Below are 26,347 nucleotides of genomic sequence, written 5' to 3' on the forward strand. Positions count from 1 at the left end.
GCATTCCTGTGTCATCAGCATAGGAGACAAAAAGGTCAGATCTGCAATTTAGTCACCCTTCTTAAACTCCTCCTCTCTAGCAAATATATAAATGTTCTAATGCCTACGTATTTGAAAAGATATCTAGAAACGTTCAGATATTAATTCTGTGGCCAAATCATTCCAGATTAACTCTAAGAACTGTTACCTTGGTACATTTTGACTTAACACGTCCAGTGCCCTTCAATTAATTTCAACTCATCAGTAACTTCTTAAATATTAATTCCTGACATTCTTTATTTGCCAACAGTATTTTTATTAGATAAATGATTTCCTAAATTAAGCAATCACCGCCCTTAACTCATTTCTAACAATTCTGCAGTAATAAACTTTAGTTTTAAGCCCGTGTATTAAATAATATACATATTTAGGCTTAAAAAAAATGTTTTTGATTCCTATTACATTATCTACAATGGTGAGGAATCAACAAATGCATGGGTATCTAGAATAATAGTACTTTTACTTCCTATCAAGTAGGTTTCTTCAGGAATAAATTTACCTTGCAGTACTGGTTTATGCCATGCTTACTAACGTTAGTTTGTGAGATTAACACATTATGAAAATTAAAATCAACTAAATCTTACACAACAATAAATAGCAATTTGTTTTTTTTTTAAATCTTTATTGTTGAAAGTGTGCCCCCCCCCCCACTTTTCCCCTAATAGACCCCTTCTAGCCTGCCTTACCCCTTAAATAGCGATTTCTTGGATAAGGAAACCTCTGCTATTTTTATAAACTTAGAAAAAAATTTTAATAAAGGTCAGGACGTGGCAAATAGTAGGCACATTGAAATTTGCTTAATAAAAAAGTACGTAGTTATGAATCTTGCCAGTTTAGATGGTCTGGAAAACTAATGCCAGAATATCCTGAAAATTAGACTTGGTCATCTTGGAACACTGTATTAGTAACAAATGCAATTCTCCTAAATATTTTTCCCAAGTGCAGTCTGGGAAATTCCAGGTACTGCTAGTGGTTGCTGTAATTGGGTTCTTGTAAAGATTCAAATTCAGTACTTAGTGCCTATTATTCCTATAGCTAACCTAGCGGTTAAATTCCTTACTACTTCCGCTCCTGATTCAATATAACCTGGCAACCAACATTCTTATACCTCTATTTCTTTCCAAGAAAGACAGTAATACCTACCTCAAGGAAAATTCCACTAACTTATATATATTTCAAGTGATTTATAACCTGCAGATAAAAAGTCAGCTTTAATTAGTAGTTAATATATGAGATTGCAAGCTTTAAAAAAAAATAAGAGAAAATAAATACTTCGCGGTCCATCCTTTTCTCAGAGAGGTAAAATAAAAGTAATCTATAAAATACTAAATCCACTGTTATAACATTTATTATTCGTATGCCCTGCGGTATGCTCCAGGATTGAGAGACACGCGGTAAAATGTCTACTTGGTAATCCTTCCCCCAAACCCCGCCCAATTTTTAAATTTAACAAGAGGCACCAGCACTGTATTAACTGCAACTATATGAACGAGCATGTCGATCTTGCCTTTCATGATCCCGCTTGGAGACCTCATGGTCGTAAAAAAATGAAAGGAAAGCAGCCGTTAACCCAGAAAGAGAACGAAAAAAGGACACTTCCCCTGCTGATCGTGGCCTAGAGGACACCAGGTTAAATCTACACAAGGGCTGAGGCCTACAAGACTCTCTCCCGCACAGGACCTAACCCCCCACCGCCAAAGAGAATAAATGGGGGCCTAGTTACCGAGAAAAGGGTGGCCTCATCTTCTCTCCCACATCCCCTCGCGCTCACAGGGGAACCCAGCGCCTCCCCCTGCATCTATCTCCTCCACTTACCTGGTGAGAAAAGGGAGAAGAGATTCGATTCTGAATCTCCTACTCCCGGGTTCTACGTGGAGAAGCCGACTACTGCTCGAGGTCAGCAACGCGGCAGCAACCGCTCTGCCTTCGTCTCTTCACAAAATGGCCCCCGAGTCTCCTCTGCCGCCGAGGCGAAGGCTTAGCCCCCGCCCCACTACTGAGACTCTTCCTATTGGCTGCGATTTTTCTCGCTCCCGCTTCTAATTAGGCAATTCTACCGCTCTTCACAATTCTGTCCAATCACAATAAGCAGTGGGTTAGACTAAGCAAAAGAATTTCCACATGCGTGAGAGGAACTAGTTTGTAACTGGTTATTTTTCCTGTCATTCATCTCCTGAGACATGCTTATTGGCCACTCTAGCTGAGGAAGCGCTGGGTGGAAACTCGCCTTTGTATCGCGTACTGCTTCACATCCGGGTATCCGGGAGGTCTGATTGGCGGCCGCCCTACCCTATCTCTGCTCCTTAGAGCGCCTAATGAAAGGACCGCCCACATCTTGGAATTCCCGCTGCGCCAGGGCGGGGAGGGAGGAAGGGATTTCCGCTGGTAGCGGGCTCTGGGAGCATCTGCCCTAGCCTCGGGCCTAGGAATAAAGAGAAACCCCAAGTGGATCATCCAGCGTTCTGTGTGGATAAAGAAATGAGTTATTTGGGAGCGAGGAGGGAGCCATGAAGACTCAGCCTTGCGGTTTTTCCAACCTCAGATTCCTTCTCAGCTCCAGACTGGAATGTCAGTTCCCTCCTGGACAATTTCACTTGTCTTAGCCTGTCCAGCCCATCCTCAGACAACCCTTATCTCACCCAGGCCAAATAACTCCCTTGTTACTCTCCATCACAAAAGTCAAGGAAGTCTAAAATGCAAGGCCTGTAATTCCCATTGTCTGACCCCGTCATCTCACTAATACCCTACACGTGCCAACCAAATTGGCCTACCCCATTGGTTTCCCCCTCGCCCATCCTAATCTGGGCCCTAGTTTACCTTCATCCTGAAATGGCCCGTCTCCAACCTATTACACTTCATTTTAGACAAAAGGTGTGGAAGCAGCCCTGACTGGTTTGGCTCAGCGTAGGCCTGCGGACTGCAGGGTCCCAGGTTCCATTCCGGTCAGGGGCATGTACCTGGGTTGCCGGCACATCCCCAGTGGGGAGTGTGCGGGAGGCAGCTGATCGATGTTTCTCTCTCATTGATGTTTCTAGCTCTCTATCCCTCTCTGTAAAAAGTCAATAAAATATATATATATTTTAATGTGGATACCGGTTAAAGATGCGGATTAACTGATGGATTTTTTTTTTTTTAAAGGTGGAGAAGCAATCCCCTCTGTTTATACTATAGCAGTTGTGCACGTGGTGGACCAGCTCTACTAATGTTATGGGTTCACTTCAGTGAGATAGACCACTGACTCAGAATTTAAATTTTATTATTAAATTTTGTGGAGGCCCAGAGAAAAATGTGTCTTTCAAATTCTGGGCCCCCAATATGGGGGAAACGCTCTTTATTTAAACTTTTTCCAGTCCTTTGTCTCCCAAATTTGGAATGCGACTTCCGGGCCTTCTGAGAAAGAAGGCCTGCGTGCTGGGAAGGGGCCATGAGACCATATCTCAAGGCCTGGCCTGATGTCAGTCAGTACCTTCCTATCTATGTGTTATAGGAACAGACAGCACAGCATGGCCCGTCTGGCTGAAGCACCAGATATGCAGCCCAGTACACTAAGAACCCTGGGGGGGGGGGGGGGGAATTTCACTTACCCAATCAGCATTAATTGATCAAATACAGTAAGCAAGGCTTGGGAGATATTATGAAGATTAATACACAGTCCTTGCCCTCAAGCGACTCAATTTAAGAAAAAAGATGGACATCTTTAAAAAATGACTGTAAGGTAGTTTTTAATCGTGTTTAATAAATACAGTAGCCTGAGAATACAATTAATTGAACCGAGACAAGATAAAAAATCTTCAATAAGGAGATTTTTTTTGAAGCTCAAAGTATATTTTAAGCTTAGAGAATAGCTTATACACAAAACAAGACAGATAAAGCACGATGGTAAATTCAAAATTTTTAATTCATTTAGTAAGGCTGGAATGTATTGTGCATGTAAGGAATTGTAGAAAATGTCTGTCAGTTCTTAAAGAGCCACATTTGCACTGCTCTAGAATTTTGACTTTATTCCATGCAATGGGCACTCATTAAAAACTTGTAAGAAAAGGTAAAAAAAAAAAAAAAAAAAAAAAAGGACTCCTTATGGTTAACTGGGCCCAAATTTATAATCGAGGTCTAGCAGCTAGCTGCTGTTTATGTGGGGCCTTTCATGCACACTGCATTTCAGGGCAAAACCACAAACTAGGCTGCCAAGCTTCCTGCACTGTGCTCCTGCCATCTGAGCTGAGCCTTATAGAATAGCTCCTGGTATTACATTTGGACCCATGAGACTCAGATCTTCTCATTCCAATTGGAGCTATGCAGTTATACCCTCATTTTCATCTTTATAGACTAATCTGAGCAGCTCAATAATGTCACTCAGAATGGGCAATTCTGGCCCTAACTGGTTTGGCTCAGTGGATAGAGCGTTGGCCTGCGGACTGAAGGTCCCAGGTTCGATTCCGGTCAAGGGCATGTACCTTGGTTTTGGGCACATCCCCAGTAGGGGGTGTGCAGGAGGCAGCTGATTGATGTTTCTCTCCCATCGATGTTTCTAACTCTCTATCCCTCTCCCTTCCTCTCTCTAAAAAATCAATAAAATATATTTTTTAAATAAGAATGGGCAATTCTGACCAATCACAACAGTGCTATTGGGACCAATCAAACAGTTTGGGCTTGGAGTCCTCATTTGCATAGAAATGTGCCAATGGGACTACGGGAAGGAACTTCTCTCTATGTAAGCCAGCTTCCCCTCAGTCCAGTAGAACACACTTTCAGCGGCATTTCCTCTGCTTGGACTGTAACAGGTGCTGTAACACCTCAGCTGCTTCACTTGAATAAAGTCTCTCTTCACTGCACCCCAAATTTGGGTGTCCTGTTGGCATTGGATTGATGACAGTGAACTTGATTGACAACCTTTTTCAGTTGTGTGCATTTCTCTATTGTTTCAATTTTTGCCACATGCATGTATGTATCGCTTTAGGCTACTTTATTTCCTTTTAACTATATGTGTTTATTGATTTTAGAGAGAGAGAGAGTGAGGGAGAGGGATAGAGAGATAGAAACATCAATGAGAAGTGTGGGAAACCACCTATTGTCTTCACTAGCAGAGAGGTGTAGACAGAGAACCTGGAAGGCTGGTGACCTTTGAAGCCCTAGCCAAGGTCAGAGCTGTGCACCACCTCTGTTAATCCAGGTAATGGTAGCTGAAGCAACCTCCCCACCTTTAATCATGTAAATCCTTATTGATAAGAATAAATCTCTGTGTCACTGGAACCTCCCTGCCTAAGGGCTATACTATGGGTGGATCCTGAACCAGATAAAAGGTTGGTGCAGCCTGAGACCTGGGGAAGTCTTTCCTCTTGAGTTGGACTTACCCGCCTGGCCCCCCAATATTTCCAAATTATTTCTTGTCTTTTCTTTCATTTGTGTGAGGCTCCTCTTCCAGATCCTGAACCCTGAACCACGCGAGACGTGGAGGGAAACATTTACAACAGAGAAGGAAATATTGGTCAGTTATTCTCCATACGCCTCCTACTGGGGATCGAGCCCATAACCCAGGAATGTGCCCCAACTGGGAATCGAATTAAGGGCCTTTTGGTTCATGGGTTGGTGCTCAACCACTGAGCCACACGGGACAGGTGCATTAGTCTACTTTAAAAGGAAAAATGAAAAGCATGTAAGAAAGAATATACTAAAATATTAATAATGGTTCTCTCCTGGTAGGGAAATTACATGTGCTTTTTTGTGTATGTGCTTTTCTTTATTTTTCAAATTGTCAACTTTGAACAAGTAATCAAAGGGAAACATCCTTAAAATGCTTAAAGCTCGCCCTTACTGGTTTGGCTCAATGGATAGAGCGTCGGCCTGCAGACTGAAAGGTCCCAGGTTTGATTCCAGTCAAGTGCATGTACCTTGGTTGTGGGCACATCCCCAGTAGGAGGTGTGCAGGAAGCAGCTGATTGATGCATCTCTCTCATCGATGTTTCTAACTCTCTCTCTTCCTCTCTGTAAAAAAATCAATAAAATATATATATTTAAAAAAAATGACCAGATTACCTTTTCAGAAATTGAGATGTGAACACCAAAAGAAGCATTTTCTCAACAAAAATTAATAGCTGGTTCTATTTTTTTTAACCTAGAAAAAATAAAGTTGATTTTTTTCAAAAAAAAAAAATGCTTAAAGCTCAGCTCAATTACCATATTGCAGTTCATTTAAAAGTACCTCATAGCACTGTGGTTAACTTTACACTCAGCATTCTCCCCTCCTGGATGATAAGTTTTTTTGTTTGTTTGTTTTTTGTTTTTTTGACAATTTCTTTCCCTTTTTTTTATATTTTATTGATTTTTTACAGAGAGAAAGAGAGAGAGATAGAGAGTTAGAAACATCGATGAGAGAGAAACATCGATCAGCTGCCTCCTGCACATCTCCCACTGGGGATGTGCCCGCAACCAAGGTACATGCCCTCGACCGGAATCGAACCTGGGACCCTTCAGTCCGCAGGCCGACGCTCTATCCACCAAGCCAAACCGGTTTTGGCGGATGATAAGTTTTTTGATGGAAGAGTTTAATTCCTATTCCTCTCAATATTCTCCCTGCTTATTACCTATTACAGTGTCCCAGCACCTTAAACAGAGTGTAATTTGTATGAAATTAATCATTAACTTTTACTTGTAGGGGAAATTACTATTGTCTCAGAACAGACTGGTCGACTATCTTTTCCTTATTATATATTGCACTAAAGGCCTGGTGCACGAAACTCGTGCACGGAAGGAGGGGTTTCCTCAGCCTGGCCTGCACCGTCTCCAATCTGGGACCCCTCAGGGAATGTCCGACTGCCAGTTTAGGCCAATCCCTATCGGGACTAAACCAGCAGTCAGACATCCCTCTCACAATCCAGGACTGCTGGCTCCTAACTGCTTGCCTGCCTGCTGGCCTGATCGATCCCTAACTACTCCCCTGCTGGCCTGATTGCCGCCTTACTGCTCCCCTGACAGCCTGATCACTCCGTAACTGCTCCCCTGCTGGCCTGATTGCCCCTAACCACCTCTGCCACGGCCTCCACCACCGCGACTTTGTCTGGAAAGAAGTCCGGATGGTCGTTTGGTCTAATTAGCATATTATGCTTTTATTAGTATAGATTAGTATAGATATAGCACTTACTCAGAAGGACCCAGAGAATGTGAGGTTGACATATAATTAATATAATTCTTGACTTAAGTAAACAACAATAAACACCAAAATGTTTTATTATTTATTGTTCTTATAGAATAAAAATGTCCATAAGATGTTAATGAAAACTACTTTTTGCCCTAACCGGTTTGGCTCAGTGGATAGAGCGTTGGCCTGCGGACTGAAAGGTCCCAGGTTCAATTCCAGTCAAGGGCATGTACCTGGGTTGCGGGCACATCCCCAGTAGGAGGTGTGCAGGAGGCAGCTGATTGATGTTTCTCTCTCACCGATATTTCTCACTCTCTATCCCTCTCCCTTCCTCTCTGTAAAAAACCAATAAAATATATTTAAAAAGAAAACTACTTTTCATTTTACCAGAAATCAGTTTTAATGCATGATCTATGTCATTCCCTACTTATTTATGTTTTCAATATTTATTAATATTTTAGTATATTCTTTCTTGCATGCTTTTCAAGAGTTTACCCCTATGTCAGTTAGGATAGAAATGAGGAATACAAAAAAAATTAACAACCAGTCCTGTGAATTCTTTCCTAACCAGAACTCAAGTACCAAGTTTGCCTAACCAAGGTCCGGTCTAACCCTACTAGTCTAATACCTGGTGCCATTCTCCCCACCAACATTCTCATACGTATGTATGTAATGAATTTAGTTATCATTTCTTGCTAATCTTTCTTCTATCTATTTAATTATTAGACCAGCAAAAAGAACCTTGAAGGTAGAGGAAATTTTGTTTCTCCCACACAGTGTTTTGAGACATATATCATATAGGCTCCAGCCACTTAAAAGAGATATTATAAAAATAAGTCACTTAATCAAAAAATCTTCCTGTCTTTTCTAATTCCTCAATTTCTGTTCCCCCTTCTTACTGTGGATGAAAAAGGGGCCACATACTAAACCTAACAAGCTTAGAGGAGGCCTACCATGCAGAGACCTATGATGGTCTGAACATAAAAATTCCTAACTAAAAGCAGTCATGGCAGGTAGTCACATCCTGGGCGGATATCTTTCTTGACAAAGGCCAATCTTTAACTGAGCTGCCTATTGTCTTTTTTGCATCTATGATAACATTCCTTTGAAATGTCAGAGTAATCTTCTTTCCAAACCTCTCAGGGCACAAGCTCCTGTCAGAACATGAGACCACAGAAACCCTCACTGTTATCTTATTCTCCCTCATACCATCTTTCTGTGCTGTAAATGTTAATTGTTAAGTATCCTGTATCCACCAAGGTAAAAGAAATATGTATCTATTCATTTTCCTTTTTATCCAATCTAGGGACCATCATACATCTTCCCCTTTGATTCTGATGTGTAAAATAAATGGTAAAACTGCCATTTTCTGGAAAAATCTGTTGAGATTTTGCTTCCAAGCAATTGTCATCAGTTTGGATCAAATAAACTCATAAAAATTCTTACAGGTTTGGACATTCTTACAGGTCTTATGTTGACACTACTAAATGTTTTTCTCCATCTTTTCCTTTGTCTCTTTGCTCCTCTTTTAATTTTCCTCCTAGCAATGACCTAAATCTGGCTTCCTATAGGTTAAGCCTTCTTTAACATACTTGCCATCTGTTCTCCTTCTGGCTCTGACGCACAAGATTTTATCCTGGTTCTGACGCACAAGATTTTATCCTGGCTCTGACGCACAAGATTTTATTATACTAATCTTTGTACAGGTTACAAAGTGCTTTTCAGTTCACAACTCTTACATTTCATAATTAGTACTTATTTTATTATTATGGGAGAAATTGACCTTCTAAGCAAATATCTAAATGTTATAAAAAAAAATAGTATGGCCCTGACCGGTTTGGCTCAGTGGATAGAGCATCGGCCTGCAGACTGAAGGGTCCCAGGTTCGATTCCGGTCAAGGGCATGTACCTTGGTTGCGGGCACATCCTCAGTGGGGAGTGTGCAGGAGGCAGCTGATTGATGTTTCTCTCTCATCGATGTTTCTAACTCTCTATCCCTCTCCCTTCCTCTCTGTAAAAAATCAATAAAATATATTTTTTTAAAAATACTATGTAAACTGGCCCAGATCCTTTCAAATATGAAACTACATTTCATTTAGTAATTACGTTTCACGTGACTGACCATTATACAATTTACTCAAGGACATTTTTATATACAATTTTGAAGACCTGTCTTAATCTCTGGAAAACATTTCCAATATTGTATCTCTTATTTTTTGTTACTACGTATTCCACAACTCCACCCCTGACTACTGACTTTTTGTCATTTCAATGCACATTCAGTTACCTAAAACCTCAGAACTTAGTTTCTTGCTCACTACCTCATGTCCAAAGAACCCTGACTACCATTCCCTTCTGGCATAGCAGAGGGTCAAAGGATGGTAAATTTTGGAAATGTAAAGAAATGTAGAAATAGGGACAATAAGGTAAAAGGTAAACTACATGCTAGCACACATTTCACTGGGCAGATTCAAGCATTGAGGAGATACCATTAAAGTCCCTTTCATTCTAACAAGTCCTAAAAAGCAAGAGAAAACCTTATTAAGCTTCTGTGAGTAAAGGTTTCCAACAACCGAATCAAGTATCAACTTTCAAATTTAAATTTTTTATAATGCAATAATAGAAAGGTTCTTAAATTTCTTATTGAATTTATTGGGGTGACATTTGGTTAATAAATTTATATAGGATTCAAGTATACAATTCTATAATACATCATCTGTATGTTGTATTGTATGTTCACCACCCAAAGTCAAGTCTCCTTCCTTCACCATTTATCCTGTCTTTGCCCTCTTCTAGTACCCTGTTTCAAATTCAAATTTAAACCAAATAAAATTGGGAACAAAAATGTCCAAACACTTTTTTTAATATATATGATTTAATCAGATTAGTTTCAGAACAAATAAAATAACACATTAGAGAAAAATTACTTAAAAATAGTTGTAGCCGAACCGGTTTGGCTCAGTGGATAGAGCGTTGGCCTGTGGACTCAGGGGTCCCGGGTTCGATTCCGGTCAAGGGCATGTGCCTTGGTTGCGGGCACATCCCCGGTGGGGGGCGTGCAGGAGGCAGCTGATCGATCTCTCTCATCGATGTTTCTGACTCTCTGTCCCTCTCCCTTCTTCTCTGTAAAAAATCAATAAAATATATTTAAAAAAAAAATAGTTGTATTTATAATCCACAATTTGCTCAAATACTGGTTTTCTTATAAACTTTCTACAGGATGGTTTTTAAACAAATTCTTCACATTGTGTCTTAGTGAGTATGACTTACAGAATTTCAGGGAAATAGTTCTGTGTTTTAATAGCTTAATTTGTACTAAAGAGATGGGAGGCGGTCACATGCAGTCCATGTGGAATTCTAACATAACATTTAGTGAGTTTTCTGACGTGGACCATCCCTTTGATGCTGAAGGTAATGCATCTGTTGGAAGAAGTGACTGTAGATTTGGATTACTGCTCTCTGCATCTTCCACTTTTTCTGTGTTATCTTCCCAGTTAATGTGGAATCTTGTGACTCTGGAATTAGATGCCAAAATGTTCCTCTGAAACTTAGAAAAGTCTGGTTTTACTGCACTGGCCAGTGGAGTTCAGTTGGTTAGGCTTCCTCCCATGCACCAAAGAGTCACCAGTTCCATTCCAGTTCAGGGCACATTCCCAGGTTTCCTGCTTGATCCCCGGTGGGGGGCATGTGCAGGAAGCAGCTGCTCCATGTATCCTTGTCACTTCAATGTTTCTTTCCCTCTCCCTTCCTCTCTCTTTATTTTTTATTTTATTAATATTTTTAATATATATTTATTTATTTCAGAGAGGAAGGGAGAGGGAGACGGAGAGAGAGATAGAAACATCAATGATGAGAGAGAATCATTGATTGGCTGCCCCTTGCAAACCCCACACTGGGGATAGAGCCTGCAACTGGGGCATGTGCCCTGACCTGGAATTGAACAGTGACCTCCTGGTTCATAAGTTGACACTAAACCACTGAGCCATGCCGGCCGGGCCCTTTCCATTACTTTTTTAAAAAATATACTCTTACTGATTTCAGAGAGGAAGGAAGAGGAAGAGAGAGAAACATCACTGGTAGAGATCCAAACTGAAACCTTGGCATGTGCCCTTGACTGGAATCGAACCCAGGACCTTCCAGGCCCCAGGTTGATGCTCTATCTACTTACCAAACTAGCAAGGGCTTCCAATGCTTTTTTAATCACAAAAAACCTTATATCTCCAACTCCTTATTGATGACTGAAATTCCTTTAACATGAAACAAAGTCTTCATTCCACATTCAGAAGTTGTGGGGGAAGGGAAGATTCTCCCCCTTCCCATATTGATTCTTATGGCTAGTTGAATAATCAAAGTGACAGGAGAAAATCATGTTTTAATATATACGCACAGGAAAAAAAATACACACACACACACACACACACACACACACACACACACTGAGTGGCCAGATTATTATGACCACCCCATCAGTACTTCATTGACACTTCCAAAAATACTAAATATTGAAAACTTCCTATGCAAATACTCTCAAAGTCTTATTATTATTATTATTATTATTATTATTATTATTTGCATAACTAATTCACTTCATTGTACTGATGGGGTGGTCATAATAATCTGGCCACTCAACGTATATGCACAGGAAATTCACATAAGCATGAAAATTCTAAAACAGTAAAGCAGAATAAGGTGTGTATGTTATTCTGAACTAAGGAGGAAATAACAGTCTGGGACTTGTGGTACATCTACACAATGGAATACTACACTGCTGTCAAAAGAAAGGAACTCTTACCATTTGCAACAGCATGGATGGACCTGGAGAGCATTATGCTAAGCGAAATAAGTCAGTTGGAGAAAGATAAATATCACGTGATCTCACTCATTTGTGGATTATAATGAACAACATAAACCGATGAACAAAAACAGAGAAGCATTGATCAGATGCTCAAACCTCAAAGAGAAAGTAGGGGAGGGTGGGGGTAAGGGGAGAGATCAACCAAAGGACTTATATGCATGCATATAAGCATAAACAATGGACGCAGACAACACGGGGTGAGGGTGAGGGCAGGACTGGGGGAGTTGGGGGACTATGAGGGGATAAGGACTCATTTGTAATACCTTAATCAATAAAGAAAAAAAAACATCAGAGGGAAGGCAGAGGAGGGTTGGTGTAAGGAGGAGAGACAAACCAAAAGACTTGTATGAACGCATATAAGCATAACCAATGGACACAGACACTAGGGGGGTGAAGGCATGAGCAGGGAGGTGGAGGGGCATTTGGGGGTTAAGGACACATATGTAATACCTTAATCAATAAAGAAAAAAAAGCAGAAGGAATCAGGGAATATTGGGGAAGAATAAAACAATAAGAATATACAAAACTTTAGACAGGAAGAAATCACATTATAACAACTTTTTTTTTTTTTTAATATATTTTATTGATTTTTTACAGAGAGGAAGGGAGAGAGATAGAGAGTCAGAAACATCGATGAGAGAGAAACATCGACCAGCTGCCTCCCGCACATCCCCCACCGGGGATGCACCCGCAACCCAGGTACATGCCCTTGACCGGAATCGAACCTGGGACCTTTCAGTCCGCAGGCCGACGCTCTATCCACTGAGCCAAACCGGTTTTGGCGCTATAACAACTTTTGAACTAAAAAAAATTGTGAAATAGCTTGGGTAAGAAGCAATCTTGGGTGTGAAAAAGGCCACTTTTTATAACTTGACACTAGACTTAGAAAAATATTATGTTGAGTTTTCCTCTTTTCACTGGGAAATTTATGTTCTGGATGATTTCTATACTTTCTAATAGTCTCCTCCAATTTATTTTATTTTATTTTATTACTAAAGGCCCAGTGCATGAAATTCATGCTCTGGGGGAGGGTCCCTCAACCCAGCCTGCACCCTCTCCAATCTGGGACCCCTCGGGGGATGTCTGAATACCGGTTTAAGCCTGGATCGGGCCTAAACCGGCAGCCAGACATCCCTCTCTTATCCGGGACTGCTGGCTCCCAACTGCTTGCCTGCCTGCTTGCCTGACTGATTGCCCTTAACTGCTTCTGCCTGCCAGCCTGATCACCCCCTAACCACTCCCCTGCCAGCCTGATCGATGCCTAACTGCTCCCCTGCAGGCCCAGTTGTCCCCAACTGCCCTTCCCTGCAGACCTGGTCGCCCCCAACTGCCCTCCCCTGCAGGCCTGGTTGCCCCTAACTGCCCTCCCCTGCAGGCCTGGTCACCCCTAACTGCCCTCCCCTGCCAGCCATCTTGTGGTGGCCATCTTGTGACCACATGGGTATGGCCATCTTTGACCACATGGGGGTGGCCATCTTGTGAGAGTGCGTGATGGTCAATTTGCATATTACCTCTTTATTATATAAGTGGATTTGATAGGATATAGGGAAATCACACAGGGCCCATTAAATATTTTCTTACCCTCCTGGGAATCCCTGCATTTCATGTCAGTATCCAGAATGGGAGCTTTCCCAATGCACACAATGAGTGCATAAAAGAGAGAATTTCATGTAATAATTGAGACCATTCCACTTAATGTATAATATGAATGCAGTGACTAGCCATGAAGGATTTAACGAACTTCTTATTTTCAAATATCAGTTCCTGTTGTTGCATAATTACATCCCAGTGTTTGGTTTGGAAACTATGGTCACAGTTAAATGGAAGATACACATTCTTTTCCTTGTTCCCGCCAGTGGAGCATCTGTTTGTTCTCGTCAAAGAGATCTCAGGTATCCAGAAAATCTCCCCTGTTGCTACCCTTCAGGGAGCGATTTAAAGATCATTCTACTAACACCAAAAAATTTCTATTAATCTCAAATGAAACAAATGCTTTCAGCTTTAGTTTTGGTTGAGAAATTGGTGTATTAAGCATTCTTTTAGGTGCTCTTTCTCCAACTACAATATGCATAGAGAAAAGGCATAGCCTTCCAGCTCTGCTCTACAAGGAGTTAACATCTGAAGAGCTAAACAGAACGGTATTAACTCCTCTCCTAATAAGCCAGGCAGACAAGAGGATTCTAGAGTACTAGAGGACACCACAAAAGTCAGAGAAAGGAATTAGAGCAGACTCTCTGGAGGAAGCAAAAACTGTAAGTTTATATCTAATACATATTTATGGTCTCCTATTTCTTTCCATGGGGTGTTTTTGAGAACAGTGAAGTAGTTTATTCATTTTTTATTGTACCACCAGCCTCCGAGGCATTAGGCACAACATCATTCGGTCATCTTTAATCCTGTCACCCTCTTTATTCCATCCCACATCCAACTAATTACCAAGTCTTGATTCTCCTTCCTCGGGGTCTTTGTGATTCATCCCACTCTGCCACCCCTCCCCTAATACCCCTCCTATTTCAAAGCTTCTTGCCAGAACCATGGCAATATCTATCCTCTTAACACTCCTCCTCTTTGCCAGTCTTTCTAATTAACAGCAGATGAGTCTTCCTACAGCTCTTTTGCTGCTCTAACTTTAATGCTCTTTTGCTCGAAATATATAACTTGCTGGCCATTTTGACAGAATGAATAGAACACCTCTATTTTAAAGGCAAGGTCTTCCAAAATATGCACTTAAATTCTCACAACTCTTTCTTTCTTTCTTTTTTTTTTTTTTTTAAATGTATTTTATTGATTTTTTACAGAGAGGAAGGGTGAGGGATAGAGAGTTAGAAACATCAATGAGAGAGAAACATTGATCAGCTGCTTCCTGCACACCCCCTACTGGGGATGTGCCCGCAACCAAGGTACATGTCCTTGACCGGAATCGAACCTGGGACCCTTCAGTCCACAGGCTGAATCTCTATCCACTGAGCCAAACCGGTCTGGCTCACAACTCTTTCTTAAACTCGTCATGGCTACCTGCTATTGTGCAAGACCACTCTGCTCTTTGCCCATCCCTGACTCTATTCAAACTGTCCTCTGTATGGAACCTGCCAAAATCCCTCCTAGACTCCAACAACCCTCCCTCCATAATGCTTTATCTGATCCTTCAAGTGAATGTGAGCCTCAGTCTTCCTTTCCTCTCTCACTTTGTTTTGTTTTTCTTTGATTGATTGACTTTATATATTTTACCTCACAGTTAAACATGTGCTTTTCTCATTCTCCTCCCAGCCCCCTTTCTTTTAATCCTCACCTGAGGATATTTTTTTCCATTGATTTCTAGAGGCAGTGGAAGGGAGAGAGACACACATCATTGGTTGCCTCTCTCACACACACCCCTATTGGGGTTGGAGAACCTGCAACCAAGGTACATGCCCTTGACCAGAAATCAAACCTGTGACCCTTCAGTCTACAGGCCAATGCTCTAACCACTGAGAAAACCGGCCAGGGCTCATTTTTATCTTAATTATTCACTTCCTGAGAGCAAGGGCTCTATTTTTCTTTTAGTAGCAATTGAACAAAATGGACACACATTAATATTTGTCAAATTAAGTTCAATCCAAATTCCAGGGGTTCCTACCATCCTTTATGAGCATTCGTACAATCCAGTTACGGAGACTACACTTTTCTCCACAGTCTTTCTCCGGCTCTGTTCCAAGTATCTTTCTCAGTGCTTACGTCTCATTTGCCTCTGTCCTCTTACATGAGATCAGCTCCTCCTGGGTTCCCTAACTCACTGGAAAACTATTCTCTTCAAGGATCTCTTCATAATTTGTTACCTTCTCCCCCCAAACCTTCAACTCAACTGCAGTCCCCCTTTCAGAGACTTGAATATTTGTTGGAACTGCTAAAGTTAATTCCTTACACAGGAAATCTTAAATCTCTAATCCATGTTAAACTGAAATGTTAAAACCCTGCTTCTGTATAATGTTAAAACCCACACAGGCCTACTCATCCCTTGAATTTTTAAAGAATAGGAATATTTTTGTAGCATTATTTCCCTACTAAAATGCTACTGCCCTAGCTGGTTTGGCTCAGTGGATAGAGCATTGGCCTGCAGACTGCAATCAAGGGCACAAGCCTGGGTTGCAGGCTCGATCCCCAGTAGGGGGTGTGCTGGAGGCAGCCGATCAATGATTCTCATCATTGATGTTTCTATCTCTCCCTCTACCTTCCTCTCGGAAATCAATAAAAATATATATTTTTTAAAATGGTACTGACATTCCTTTAAGCATATTTGTCACCTGCTTTTTGAATTTTTTTTCCTCCTTCTCTCTTCTACTCAGATCTGTGATACCATTATGGCTCTCTCTCACTGTGTTCTTAGGGGGTGAGGGGATTAACACAAAACTGTAAAAATCATTAAAACCAATTGTAAAAAGAAAAACAATTACTGTCACAATCCAATATTGTAATACTACATCTGCTGAAAAATTACTATATGTCTACAGATACCAGGTACTGTGTTAGGCAATATACATACAAAGATATTCTCAAAAGAGCTTATAAACTTGCCCAGCCAGTGTGGCTCAGTGGTTGAGCATCGACTTATCACTGCTCGATTCTCGGTCACGGCACATGCCCAGCTTGCAGGCTTGGTCCCCAGTGTGGGGTGTGCAGGAGGCAGCTGATCAATAATTCTCTCTCAGCATTTATGTTTCTGTCTCTCTCCCTCTCACTTCCTCTCTGAAATAAATAAATAAAATATTTATTACTAGAGGCCCGGTGCAGGAAACTCGTGCACTGGGGGGTGGGGTTCCCTAATTTGTGCACTGGGGGTGGGGTTCCCTCAGCCCAGCCTGCCCCTCTCACAGTCTGGGAACCCTCATTGAATGTCCTACTGATGGCCACAGTCTGGCAGCAGAGGCTCAGAGCAAGCATCCTGTGTGTGTGTGTGTGTGTGTGTGTGTGTGTGTCTGCTGGGGGCCTGCCCCCAGCCACACTGTGGAGGCTTGGAGCAGGCACCCCTCTGTGTTGATCTCTCAGGCTCCTGGCCTCCACTGCATGTTGTTCTCTCCCCTGAGCTGTGGCCAGGGTGGGGTGCTGCCTGCAGGCCATGCTTTCCTGGTCACAGATTGCCGCGAAGACCCAGGGGCAGGCCCTGCTAGGTGCTGCCTGTGGGCTGCGCTTTCCTGCTCACAGATCGCCACTGGGTCCCGGATGGCAGTTGGGCTTAGGCAGCACATGGGGGTCCCGGCTGGTGGCGGGGATAAGGCAGCGTGCTGCCCAGGGCTGCACACGGGGCCCGGATGGCGGCTTGCGCTGGCCTGCCCTGCCTGCAGTATGCAAATTAGCTGCCATCTTTGTTGGCGGTTAATTTGCATATCACTCTGATTGGCTGATGGTCAAAGCGAAGGTACAGTCAATTAGCATCTTTGTCTTTTATTAGTTAGGATCCTATCTAATAATAGACAAACATGGTAATTAACCATACCTCCCCTACGCTTCCCATTGGCTAATCAGGGTGATATGCAAATTCATTGCCAACCAAGATGGTGGCCAGCAGCCACTGAAGCGAACATGAGGCTTGGTTGCCCCGGCGATGGAGGAAGCCAAGGTTCTCCGCCTGCCGCCGCCCGGCTCTGAGCCTGAAAGCAACAGCTCCGAAATGCAACTATGTTTCAATTATAGAAGCTAAACAAGCCCCAGAAACCTTCTTTCAGTCAGCCGGTCTCATAGCTGGAGCCGCAACAAAGTTTTAATTACAGAAGGTAAATAAATACCAGAATAAAAAGAAAAGAAAAAAAGGAGAGACTGGGAGCTTCAGTTGCAGGCTTGGCCTGCAAGAAAACAGCCATCAGCCCCTCTTCCAGGCTGGCCAGGCACCCCAGTGGGGACCCCCACCCTGAAGGGGGTGTGGGCAGCCTGAAAACAGCCCTCAGCCCCTCATCCAGGCTGGCCAGGCACCCAAGCGGGACCCCCACCCTGATCAGGGACATCCTTCAGGGCAAACCAGCCAACCCCCACCCGTGCACCAGGCCTCTATCCTATTTGGTAAAAAGGTAATATGCAAACTGTCCCTAACAGCAGAAAGACTGGGAATGACTGGTCACTATGACACACACTGACCACCAGGGGGCAGACGCTCAATGCAGGAGCTGCCCTCTGGTGGTCATTGAGCTCCCACCTGGAGGAGCTCTGCTCAGCCACAAGCCAGGCTGACGGCTGCCAGTACAGCGGTGGTGGTGGGAGCCTCTCCTGCCTCCTCAGCAGCGCTAAGGATGTCCGACTGCAGCTTAGGTCTGCTCCCTGCTGGCAAGTGGACATCCCCCAAGGGCTACCGGGCTGCCAGAGGAATGTCTGATTGCCAGCTTAGGCCCAATCCCCTGGGGAGCAGGCCTCAGCCAGCAGATGGTCATCCCCCGAGGGGTCCAAGACTGTGAGAGGGCACAGGCCGGGCTGAGGGACCCCCCCCCAGTGCACAAATTTTTGTGCACCGGGCCTCTAGTGTATATATATATATATATATATATATATATACATATATATATATATATATATATATACCATGACCTCCTGGTTCATAGGTTGATGCTCAACCACTGAGCCACACCGGCCAGGTAGGAATTCTTTTTTAAAAGATTAATTTGAAAGAGAGAGAAACATCGATTTGTTGTTCCACTTACTGATGCATTCATTGGTTGATTTTTGTACATGTGTCCTAACTGGGGATTGAACCCAAAACTCTGATGTATGGGGATAACACTCCAACCAACTATGCTATCTGTCCAGGGCTGCAAGGGAATTCTTTTAGTCTTTCATTCCACTCAGTTTAAATGATTGATAAATTCTCCTTCCTTATATTTTCTCTCCACTCCTTTTTTCCTGAGAGGTTAAATCTGGCCACTTCATTGGATTTAGGATGTTTCTTCATCACACCTTCACTGACAGTCTCTCCTGGATTTTTTTTTCTGACATTCTTATAACCTCCATTTCATTTTTAGAGCTTCTTTGATTTCAGTGTTAGTGCTACTTTTCAGTTGCTCCACAGCGGTATAGAGCTTTGGTGGTGTATTGTTATTTTTATTTATTTTATTTTATTTTTTTATTGATTTTTTTACAGAGAGGAAGGGAGAGAGATAGAGTTAGAAACATCGATGAGAGAGAAACATCGATCAGCTGCCCCCTGCACATATCCCACTGGGGATGTGCTCGCAACCCAGGTACATGCCCCTGACCGGAATCGAACCTGGGACCCTTCAGTCCACAGGCCGACGCTCTACCCACTGAGCCAAACCGGTTTCTGCTACAGCTCCATTTTTGCAAATGGCTTTTGCTCCCGAGGGCCAGGCCTGTGATGCAGTTACCTCTCCGTTCTCTTCCATGTTACTTCTCTACAGAAGGAGGCTGGGAAGACAGGGTATCTTAGCATAACCGCAAAAGCAATCTTAAATGTGGGATATCCTTTAAAACAAAATGGTTTCTTTGGTTGCTTCAATTCTGTTTTAATCCTAGGATTGTTGTCTAACATGTGAAAGTACATCAACTTTTGGGTTATTGTTCAGCTTTCTTGAAATAAGCATGCTATGAAATCGGTATAGATCCATTTAACATTATGTCACTGTAAAGAGGTTCTCTGCTTACTGTGGTTTTAAAAAATGAATCATTGCAGAACAGAATGTGAATGGCACAATCAAGTTAAATTGTCTGGAAAGTAGATCAATAAAATGTTAATGTTGCCCTAGCCAGTTTGGCTCAGTGGATAGAGTGTCGGCCTGTGGACTGAATGGTCCCAGGTTCGATTCCAGTCAAGGACACATGCCTGGGTTGAGGGCTCAATTCCCAGTTAGGGGTGTGCAAGAGATAGCCAGTCAATGATTCTCTCTCATTGTGGATGTTTCTATTTCTCTCTTCCACTCTGAAATCAATACAGATATATATTTTTAAAAAGCTATGAAGGCCCTAGCCAGTTTGGCTCAGTGGATTGTTGTAAATGTTTCCCTCCATGTCCCGCGTAGTTCAGGGTTCAGGATCTGGAAGCGGAGCCGCACACAAATGAAAGAGAAGAGACAAGAGATAATTTGGAAATATTGGGGGGCCAGGCGGGTAAGTCCAACTCAAGGGGAAGGACTTCCACTGGTGCCCAGGCGGGGCCAACACTTTATTGGTTTGGGATACACCCATACCCCTTAGGCAGGCAATTTCCAGTAACAGGCAGACTAGCTCATCAGCAAGGATTTACATAATAACAAATGGGGAAGTTGCTTCAGCCACCATTGTCTGGACTAACAATGGGTGCACAGCCCTGACCTTTGCAAGGGCTTCAAGGATCACCAGCCTTGCCGGTTCCTTGTCCACACCTCTCTGCGAGTGAAGACAATAGGCGGTTTCCCACAGTGGATAGAGCGTTGGCCTCCAGATTGAAGGGTCCCAGGTTCGATTCTGGTCAGGGGCACAAGCCCAGGTTGCGGACTCCATCTCCAGTAGGGGGCTTGTGGGAGGCAGCCAATCAGTGATCCTCTCGCATCATCATTGATATTTCTATCTCTCCCTCTCCTTTCCTCTCTGAAACCAATGAAAATATATATATTTTAAAAAGGCTATGATGTGCCATAACCGGTTTGGTTCAGTGGATAGAGCATCGGCCTGTGGACTGAAGGATCCCGGGTTCGATTCCGGTCAAGGGCATGTACCTTGGTTGTGGGCACATCCCCAGTGGGGGGTGCGCAGGAAGTGGCTGATTGATGTTTCTCTCTCATCGATGTTTCTAACTCTCTATCCCTCTCCCTTCCTCTCTGTGGGAAATCAATAAAATATATTAAAAAAAAAGGCTATGATGTGTGATATAGTATCATGAGAGTGTTGAAAAATTCCTGCTACAACTTAAGTGCAGCCTACAGAGGGCATGTAATTTGCTGGACTTTTGTTTTTCAATTTCAGCGTCCTCTGGGATCACTTACAGCTTGAGAACTGATATGCATCACACCTCCTGGTGGAAAATACATTAAAGAACCTGTTAGTGTCATAGATTTGATACCTCCAATGATACCAGCATCGAAAGGTAAATACAATGGATGCTTTTTATTTATTATTTATTTATTTTAATCCTCATCTGGGGATATATTTTATATTGATTTTAGAGAGGCAGGAGGAGGTAGGGGAAAAGAGAGAGAGAGAATGAGAGAGAGAGGTGAGAGAGAAGCATTGTCACCCAGCTGGTGTAGCTAATAGTTGAGCATCGACCCATGAACCAGGAGGTCATAGTTCGATTCCCAGTCATGGCACATGCTTGGGTTTTGGGCTGGATCCCCAGTTGGGAGTATGCAGGAGGCAGCCGATTGATGATTCTCTCTCATTATTGATGTTTCTATCTTTCTCTCCCTCTGTACTTGTCATTATTTCCAAAGGATAGATCAGAGAGGTGATGATAGTGGTGGCTAAGGTGGTTCTGAGACTAAAGTTCTGAGCTCTCTTTCTTCCAGGGAAGGAGCTGTATTTTGAGCTCTGTGGTTTTAGAATAATTCCCATAAGATCAGAGCCAACCCTGGGCCAGTGAACATTCACACACTGAAAAGTATGCTCTCTAGCTCCTTAAAAAACAACAACAGCCCTGGCCGGCTTGGCTCAGTGGATAGAGCGTCGGCCTGCGGACTGAAGTTTCCCAGGTTCGATTCTGGCTAGGGGCACGTGCCTGGGTTGCGGGCTCGTTCCCCAGTGGGGGGTGTGCGGGAGGCAGCCGATCGATGATTCTCTCTCATCATTGATGTTTCTATCTCTCTCTCCTTCTCCCTTCCTCTCTGAAGTCAATAAAGAAATATATTTAAAAAAATAAATAAATAAATAAAAATAAAATAAAAATTAAAAAAAAAACAACAAACAAAAAAACAACAACAACAACAACAAAAAAAACCTTGGATTTTAAACAGAAAATAAAAGGTGTTCCAGCTCCTTAAAAAAAAGGGGCCCTAACCGGTTTTGCTCAGTGGATAGAGCATCAGCCTGTAGACTGAAGGGTCCCGGGTTCGATCCAAGTCAAGGGCATGTACCTTGATTGTGGGCACATCCCCAGTTGGGGTTGTGGAGGAGGCAGCTGATTGATGTTTCTCTCTCATCGATGTTTCTAACTCTCTATCCTTCTCCCTTCCTCTCTGTAAAAAAATCAATAAAATATATTTTTAAAAAAGAAAAATAAAGAAAGAAAGAAAAGAAAAAGAAAAGTATGCTCTAATTTCCTTGATTAGACCAAGCAGAGGCTCTGTTTCAAGGAGGCAGTTTTGGGGCAGTTTCTCCAGACCACAAAAACAAATGAGATGACTCTTGGTAATTAAGAAAGGTTTCTATCCTTTCCCTTATGGGAGATTTAAAGATGGCTGTGGGCACAATCCTTGTCTAGGTCCAGTTATCTAATAAGGAGAAAAAATAAAATAATAAATGAAAAATTAAGTAGTCTAACAGCCCTATTTGATATTTTTTAAGATTATGTACTTTCTGGACAGAAAGTTGAGTCATATCTCATGCTCGAATGATATGGAATGATATTCCTTATTCAGGAGTGATATGGAATAATAAAGATATCCATTAGTATGCGTTTCATAAACTTCTTCATTTCCTCTTAAATACTTGACCTAAGATAGATTTAAGCCCTCTGGACAAAATGTGATGAAAGACCTGATGGGTTTTGTAAATGACATGTAAAAATAATCTCCATTTACCCTCTCCTGGGACTTTAGGTAAGAATATTAAAATTCAACCAACTTTGAGCAAAATGAGCCAGGAAGAAATAGAGGACAGTTGGTTTCGTCTTCGTGAAGAACACATGTTGCTAAAGAAGCTTTCTTGGAAGCAACAGGATGAGATCAAAAGGTACCTAGAGTTCTCCTTAAGTCTTTAAAAGCTGTATCTACACCAGGCCTGCATGACACTAAACCAAAAAGAATACATTTTCCTGAGTTGTTTATACCAGAAAATAATTCAAAAGTCAAAAATGGTTAACTCCAAAAACAATATTTGGAGGCAATATTACTTTATTCGGTTTTCTTGTCAAACACGTCAATAGACTGTGGCCATAGGCCACAAAGTATCGTCAAGAGCTACTTCAGCTCACAGAGCAAGAGCCTGGTCAGATTCCACAGAGGGAATAGGAACAGGGCGAATGCCCAAAATCTCAGGGGGACAAAGGGCAAGTAAGAAAGGCTGTGTTTGTTTGTTAATTTAGAAAATGAAACAAAAAATCATATTGAGCATTTACTGTATGAAGGTATGTTGCAGTCACTTTATATATATTAACTAACCAAGAGGTTAATTGCCCAAAGTCACAGCTGGTGAGTCGCCGAGCTGAAAGCTCTTAACTCAAAAATCTAAATACAGTGCCCTTAGAGCAGCCGTGGGCAAACTACGACCTGCCGGATCCTGCCCGTTTGAAATGAATAAAACTAAAAAAAAAAAAAGACCATACCCTTTTATGTAATGATGTTTACTTTGAATTTATATTATTAGTTCACACAAACACTCCATCCATGCTTTTGTTCCGGCCCTCTGGTCCAGTTTAAGAACCCATTGTGGCCTTCGAGTCAAAAAGTTTGCCCACCCCTACCTTAGAGTGTTGGCTTTCAAACGTGCATCTCTTGGGTGGGGACCTGGAGAGGAATCTGAGATAGGGTATGGGCAGATAAACAGATGGGAAGAATGGGTGTCCCCAAAGTTCCGGAATTAACTCTAGGACATAGTTTGAAGATGTTGGTGTTGAAGACCCACAGGAACACATACAGGGTTGCGCAGGTAGGGTTTATTACCCATCACAGCTACAGAACGTGCACACCACGGGGAGCTAAGGGCATCTCAGCAGAATGTGTTAGAAAGAACCTATTATAGGGGGAGGGGCCAAGATAACAGTTTGCTCCAGATTTGGTGTTATCAGAAAGCAAGGACCACTCTATGTTTGGATATCTCAAAAAACTCGTCTCCAGGGAAGGTAGACTAGAGTGAGGCTATATCTGTAATAGGCAAAGAAGTAGCAGTCCCTCGCATTAGCCAGGAGACAAGGATGTTTGGGGTTTTGTGGTGGCACGGTGACCTTGCTTTTTGTCTGTGCGCAGGCAAGATTACAGCAGTGGTCTCAAATGGCCTGGTCTGATGCTTGTATTCTGTGAGAGGATGTCCAACAGGACAATCACATGGCCTAGCTGGGAGCACCAGGCCAGCTTCAAACAGCACTGAGAATCAGCTGTGTCAGACCAACCCCCAATGTCAGGAGCAGTGTTTTGCTTTCACAGTGATAATGCCCAAGAAGAGTTCGGAGCTTCATCTACTAGTAGAATCTACAGGATTGCGAGTTTGCTCTATAAGCCAGTGCTCTTCAGAGCTAGAAGCCTTTTATTTTATAAAGAATCAAGAACCTGACATCAGAAAGTTGCATTGGTCAAAAATCTTGCTTCTTGGTTGGTAACCAAAAAGTACTTGGGATTATAGATACTTAGTGGCTAAATTGGATTCTATCCCCCCTCCCTGGCTTTGAGCAAGTTACCTAGGTATTGTATGCCTTGATTTCTTTTTTTTTTTTTTTTTTTTTTATATTTTATTGATTTTTTACAGAGAGGAAGGGAGAGAGATAGAGAGTTAGAAACATCGATGAGAGAGAAACATCGATCAGCTGCCTCCTGCACATCTCCTACTGGGGATATGCCCGCAACCCAGGTACATGCCCCTGACCGGAATCGAACCTGGGACCTTTCAGTCCGCAGGCCGACGCTCCATCCACTGAGCCAAACCGGTTCCGGCTATGCCTTGATTTCTTTATCTGGATATAAACATAAGTAATCATAGCTAACTCATACAGTGCTTACAATACTCCGTCACTGCCCTAAGCACTTCACATATATTAGCTTATTTAATCCTCATAACAACCTAATGTGGCAGGTACAGTTTTGTCTCTATTCATAGATGAGAAAAATGAGCACAAAAGGTTAATGACATGCCCAAGGCCACATAGTAAATGTCAGAACTGGCATGTTCTGATAGTAACAGTAAAAAGCATGATTTTAGGTCTAGACCAGCCGTGGGCAAACTACGGCCCTCGGGTTGGATCCGGCCTGTTTGAAATGAATAAAACTAAAAAAAAAAAAAAAAAAAAGACCGTACCCTTTTATGTAATGATGTTTACTTTGAATTTATATTAGTTCACACAAACACTCCATCCATGCTTTTGTTCCGGCCCTCCGGTCCAGTTTAAGAACCCATTGTGGCCCTCGAGTCAAAAAGTTTGCCCACCCCTGGTCTAGACAATAAATAGTGATTGACTATCCACATATAAGGCTTGGTGTATACTAGGGGCTATAGAAGGCTAATCCTACATGGGACGCTGGGAGGTGGGGGAGGCCAGGGGATAGTCAAGGGCGGGGGGGGGGGGGGGGAAGACACATATGTAATACCCTTTGTAATTCTTTAAGCAATAAAAAAAAAAAAGAAGGCTAATCCTTAAAGGTGGACACATACACAGGGGTGTGCAGACAATTGGGATGAAGGAAGTAAATATTAAAATTTTACTTATCTTTAATTATCTCCCCTTTAGAAATTAGTATTTTTGTTTATGTTTTATAATGACCATTATGTATTAGTACAGAAGTAAATGTATATAATCCTATATAATAAAAGGCTAATATGCAAATAGACCAAATGGCAGAATGACAGGTCACTATGACCTGCACTGACCACTAGGGGGCAGACGCTCAATGCAGGGGGAGTGCTGCTCAGCCAGAAGCCAGGCTCACAGCTGGTGAGCACAGCAGCAGTGGCGGGAGCCTTTCCTGTCACTGTGGCAGCGCTAAAAATGTCCAACTGATGGCTTAGGCCCGCTCCCTAAGCCATCAGTTGGACATCCCCTGAGGGCTCCCTGACTGTGAAAGGGCGCAGGCAGGCTGAGGGACCACCCCCCCCCCCCAGTGCACAAATTTCATGTACCAGGCCCTCTAGTTTAAAAATAAATATACACACAAGTATATTGAGGAATGTTCGAACATTTTTGTTAAGATGAGTGTGTGATCACTGCAACAGAATGGACAAAGATGGAACCACTATGTCCCTGCCCTCAAAATGTTACAGTGTTTTGGGGACTGAAAATATTTTCTAAATATATTTTTATTGATTTCAGAGAGGAAGGGTGAGAGAGAGATAGAAATATCAATGATGAGAGGGAATCATTGATTGACTGCCTCCTGCATGCCCCACACGGGCATGTGCCTTGACCAGGAATTGAACCATGACCCCCTGGTTCATAGGTCGAAGCTCAACCACTGAGCCATGCTGACCAGGCAAAAATATATATATTTTTTAGAAAATAAAAAATT

At 42.5% G+C, this 26,347-nt stretch overlaps 2 protein-coding genes across 22 annotated transcripts in view; one reads left to right on the top strand and one right to left on the bottom strand.

Annotated features, from left to right (window-relative positions):
• Positions 1 to 2,012, bottom strand: part of HNRNPC (heterogeneous nuclear ribonucleoprotein C) — a 40,418-nt gene extending 38,406 nt beyond the window's left edge. For 9 of the 17 annotated variants that reach the window (XM_059707065.1, XM_059707199.1, XM_059707180.1 and 6 more), the window contains exon 1: positions 1,855 to 2,011. The gene's annotated coding sequence lies outside the window, so the exon portion shown is untranslated. Of the gene's footprint in view, positions 1 to 1,182; positions 1,231 to 1,854 lie in introns of all 17 variants that reach the window. The other 8 variants (XM_059707074.1, XM_059707056.1, XM_059707047.1 and 5 more) reach the window with 4 other exon arrangements.
• A 12,177-nt stretch (positions 2,013 to 14,189) lies between these two features.
• The window catches only part of RPGRIP1 (RPGR interacting protein 1), a 64,728-nt gene continuing 52,570 nt past the window's right edge, over positions 14,190 to 26,347 (top strand). For all 5 annotated transcript variants that reach the window (XM_059706939.1, XM_059706949.1, XM_059706957.1 and 2 more), the window contains exons 1-3: positions 14,190 to 14,281; positions 20,946 to 21,066; positions 22,736 to 22,868. In XM_059706939.1, the coding sequence (XP_059562922.1) occupies positions 21,048 to 21,066; positions 22,736 to 22,868 (152 nt within the window). In that variant the 5' untranslated portion in view covers positions 14,190 to 14,281; positions 20,946 to 21,047. The remainder of the gene's footprint in view (positions 14,282 to 20,945; positions 21,067 to 22,735; positions 22,869 to 26,347) is intronic.

This window comes from Myotis daubentonii, chromosome 1 (assembly GCF_963259705.1).
Source record: "Myotis daubentonii chromosome 1, mMyoDau2.1, whole genome shotgun sequence".
NCBI classification, from domain to species: domain Eukaryota; kingdom Metazoa; phylum Chordata; class Mammalia; order Chiroptera; family Vespertilionidae; genus Myotis; species Myotis daubentonii.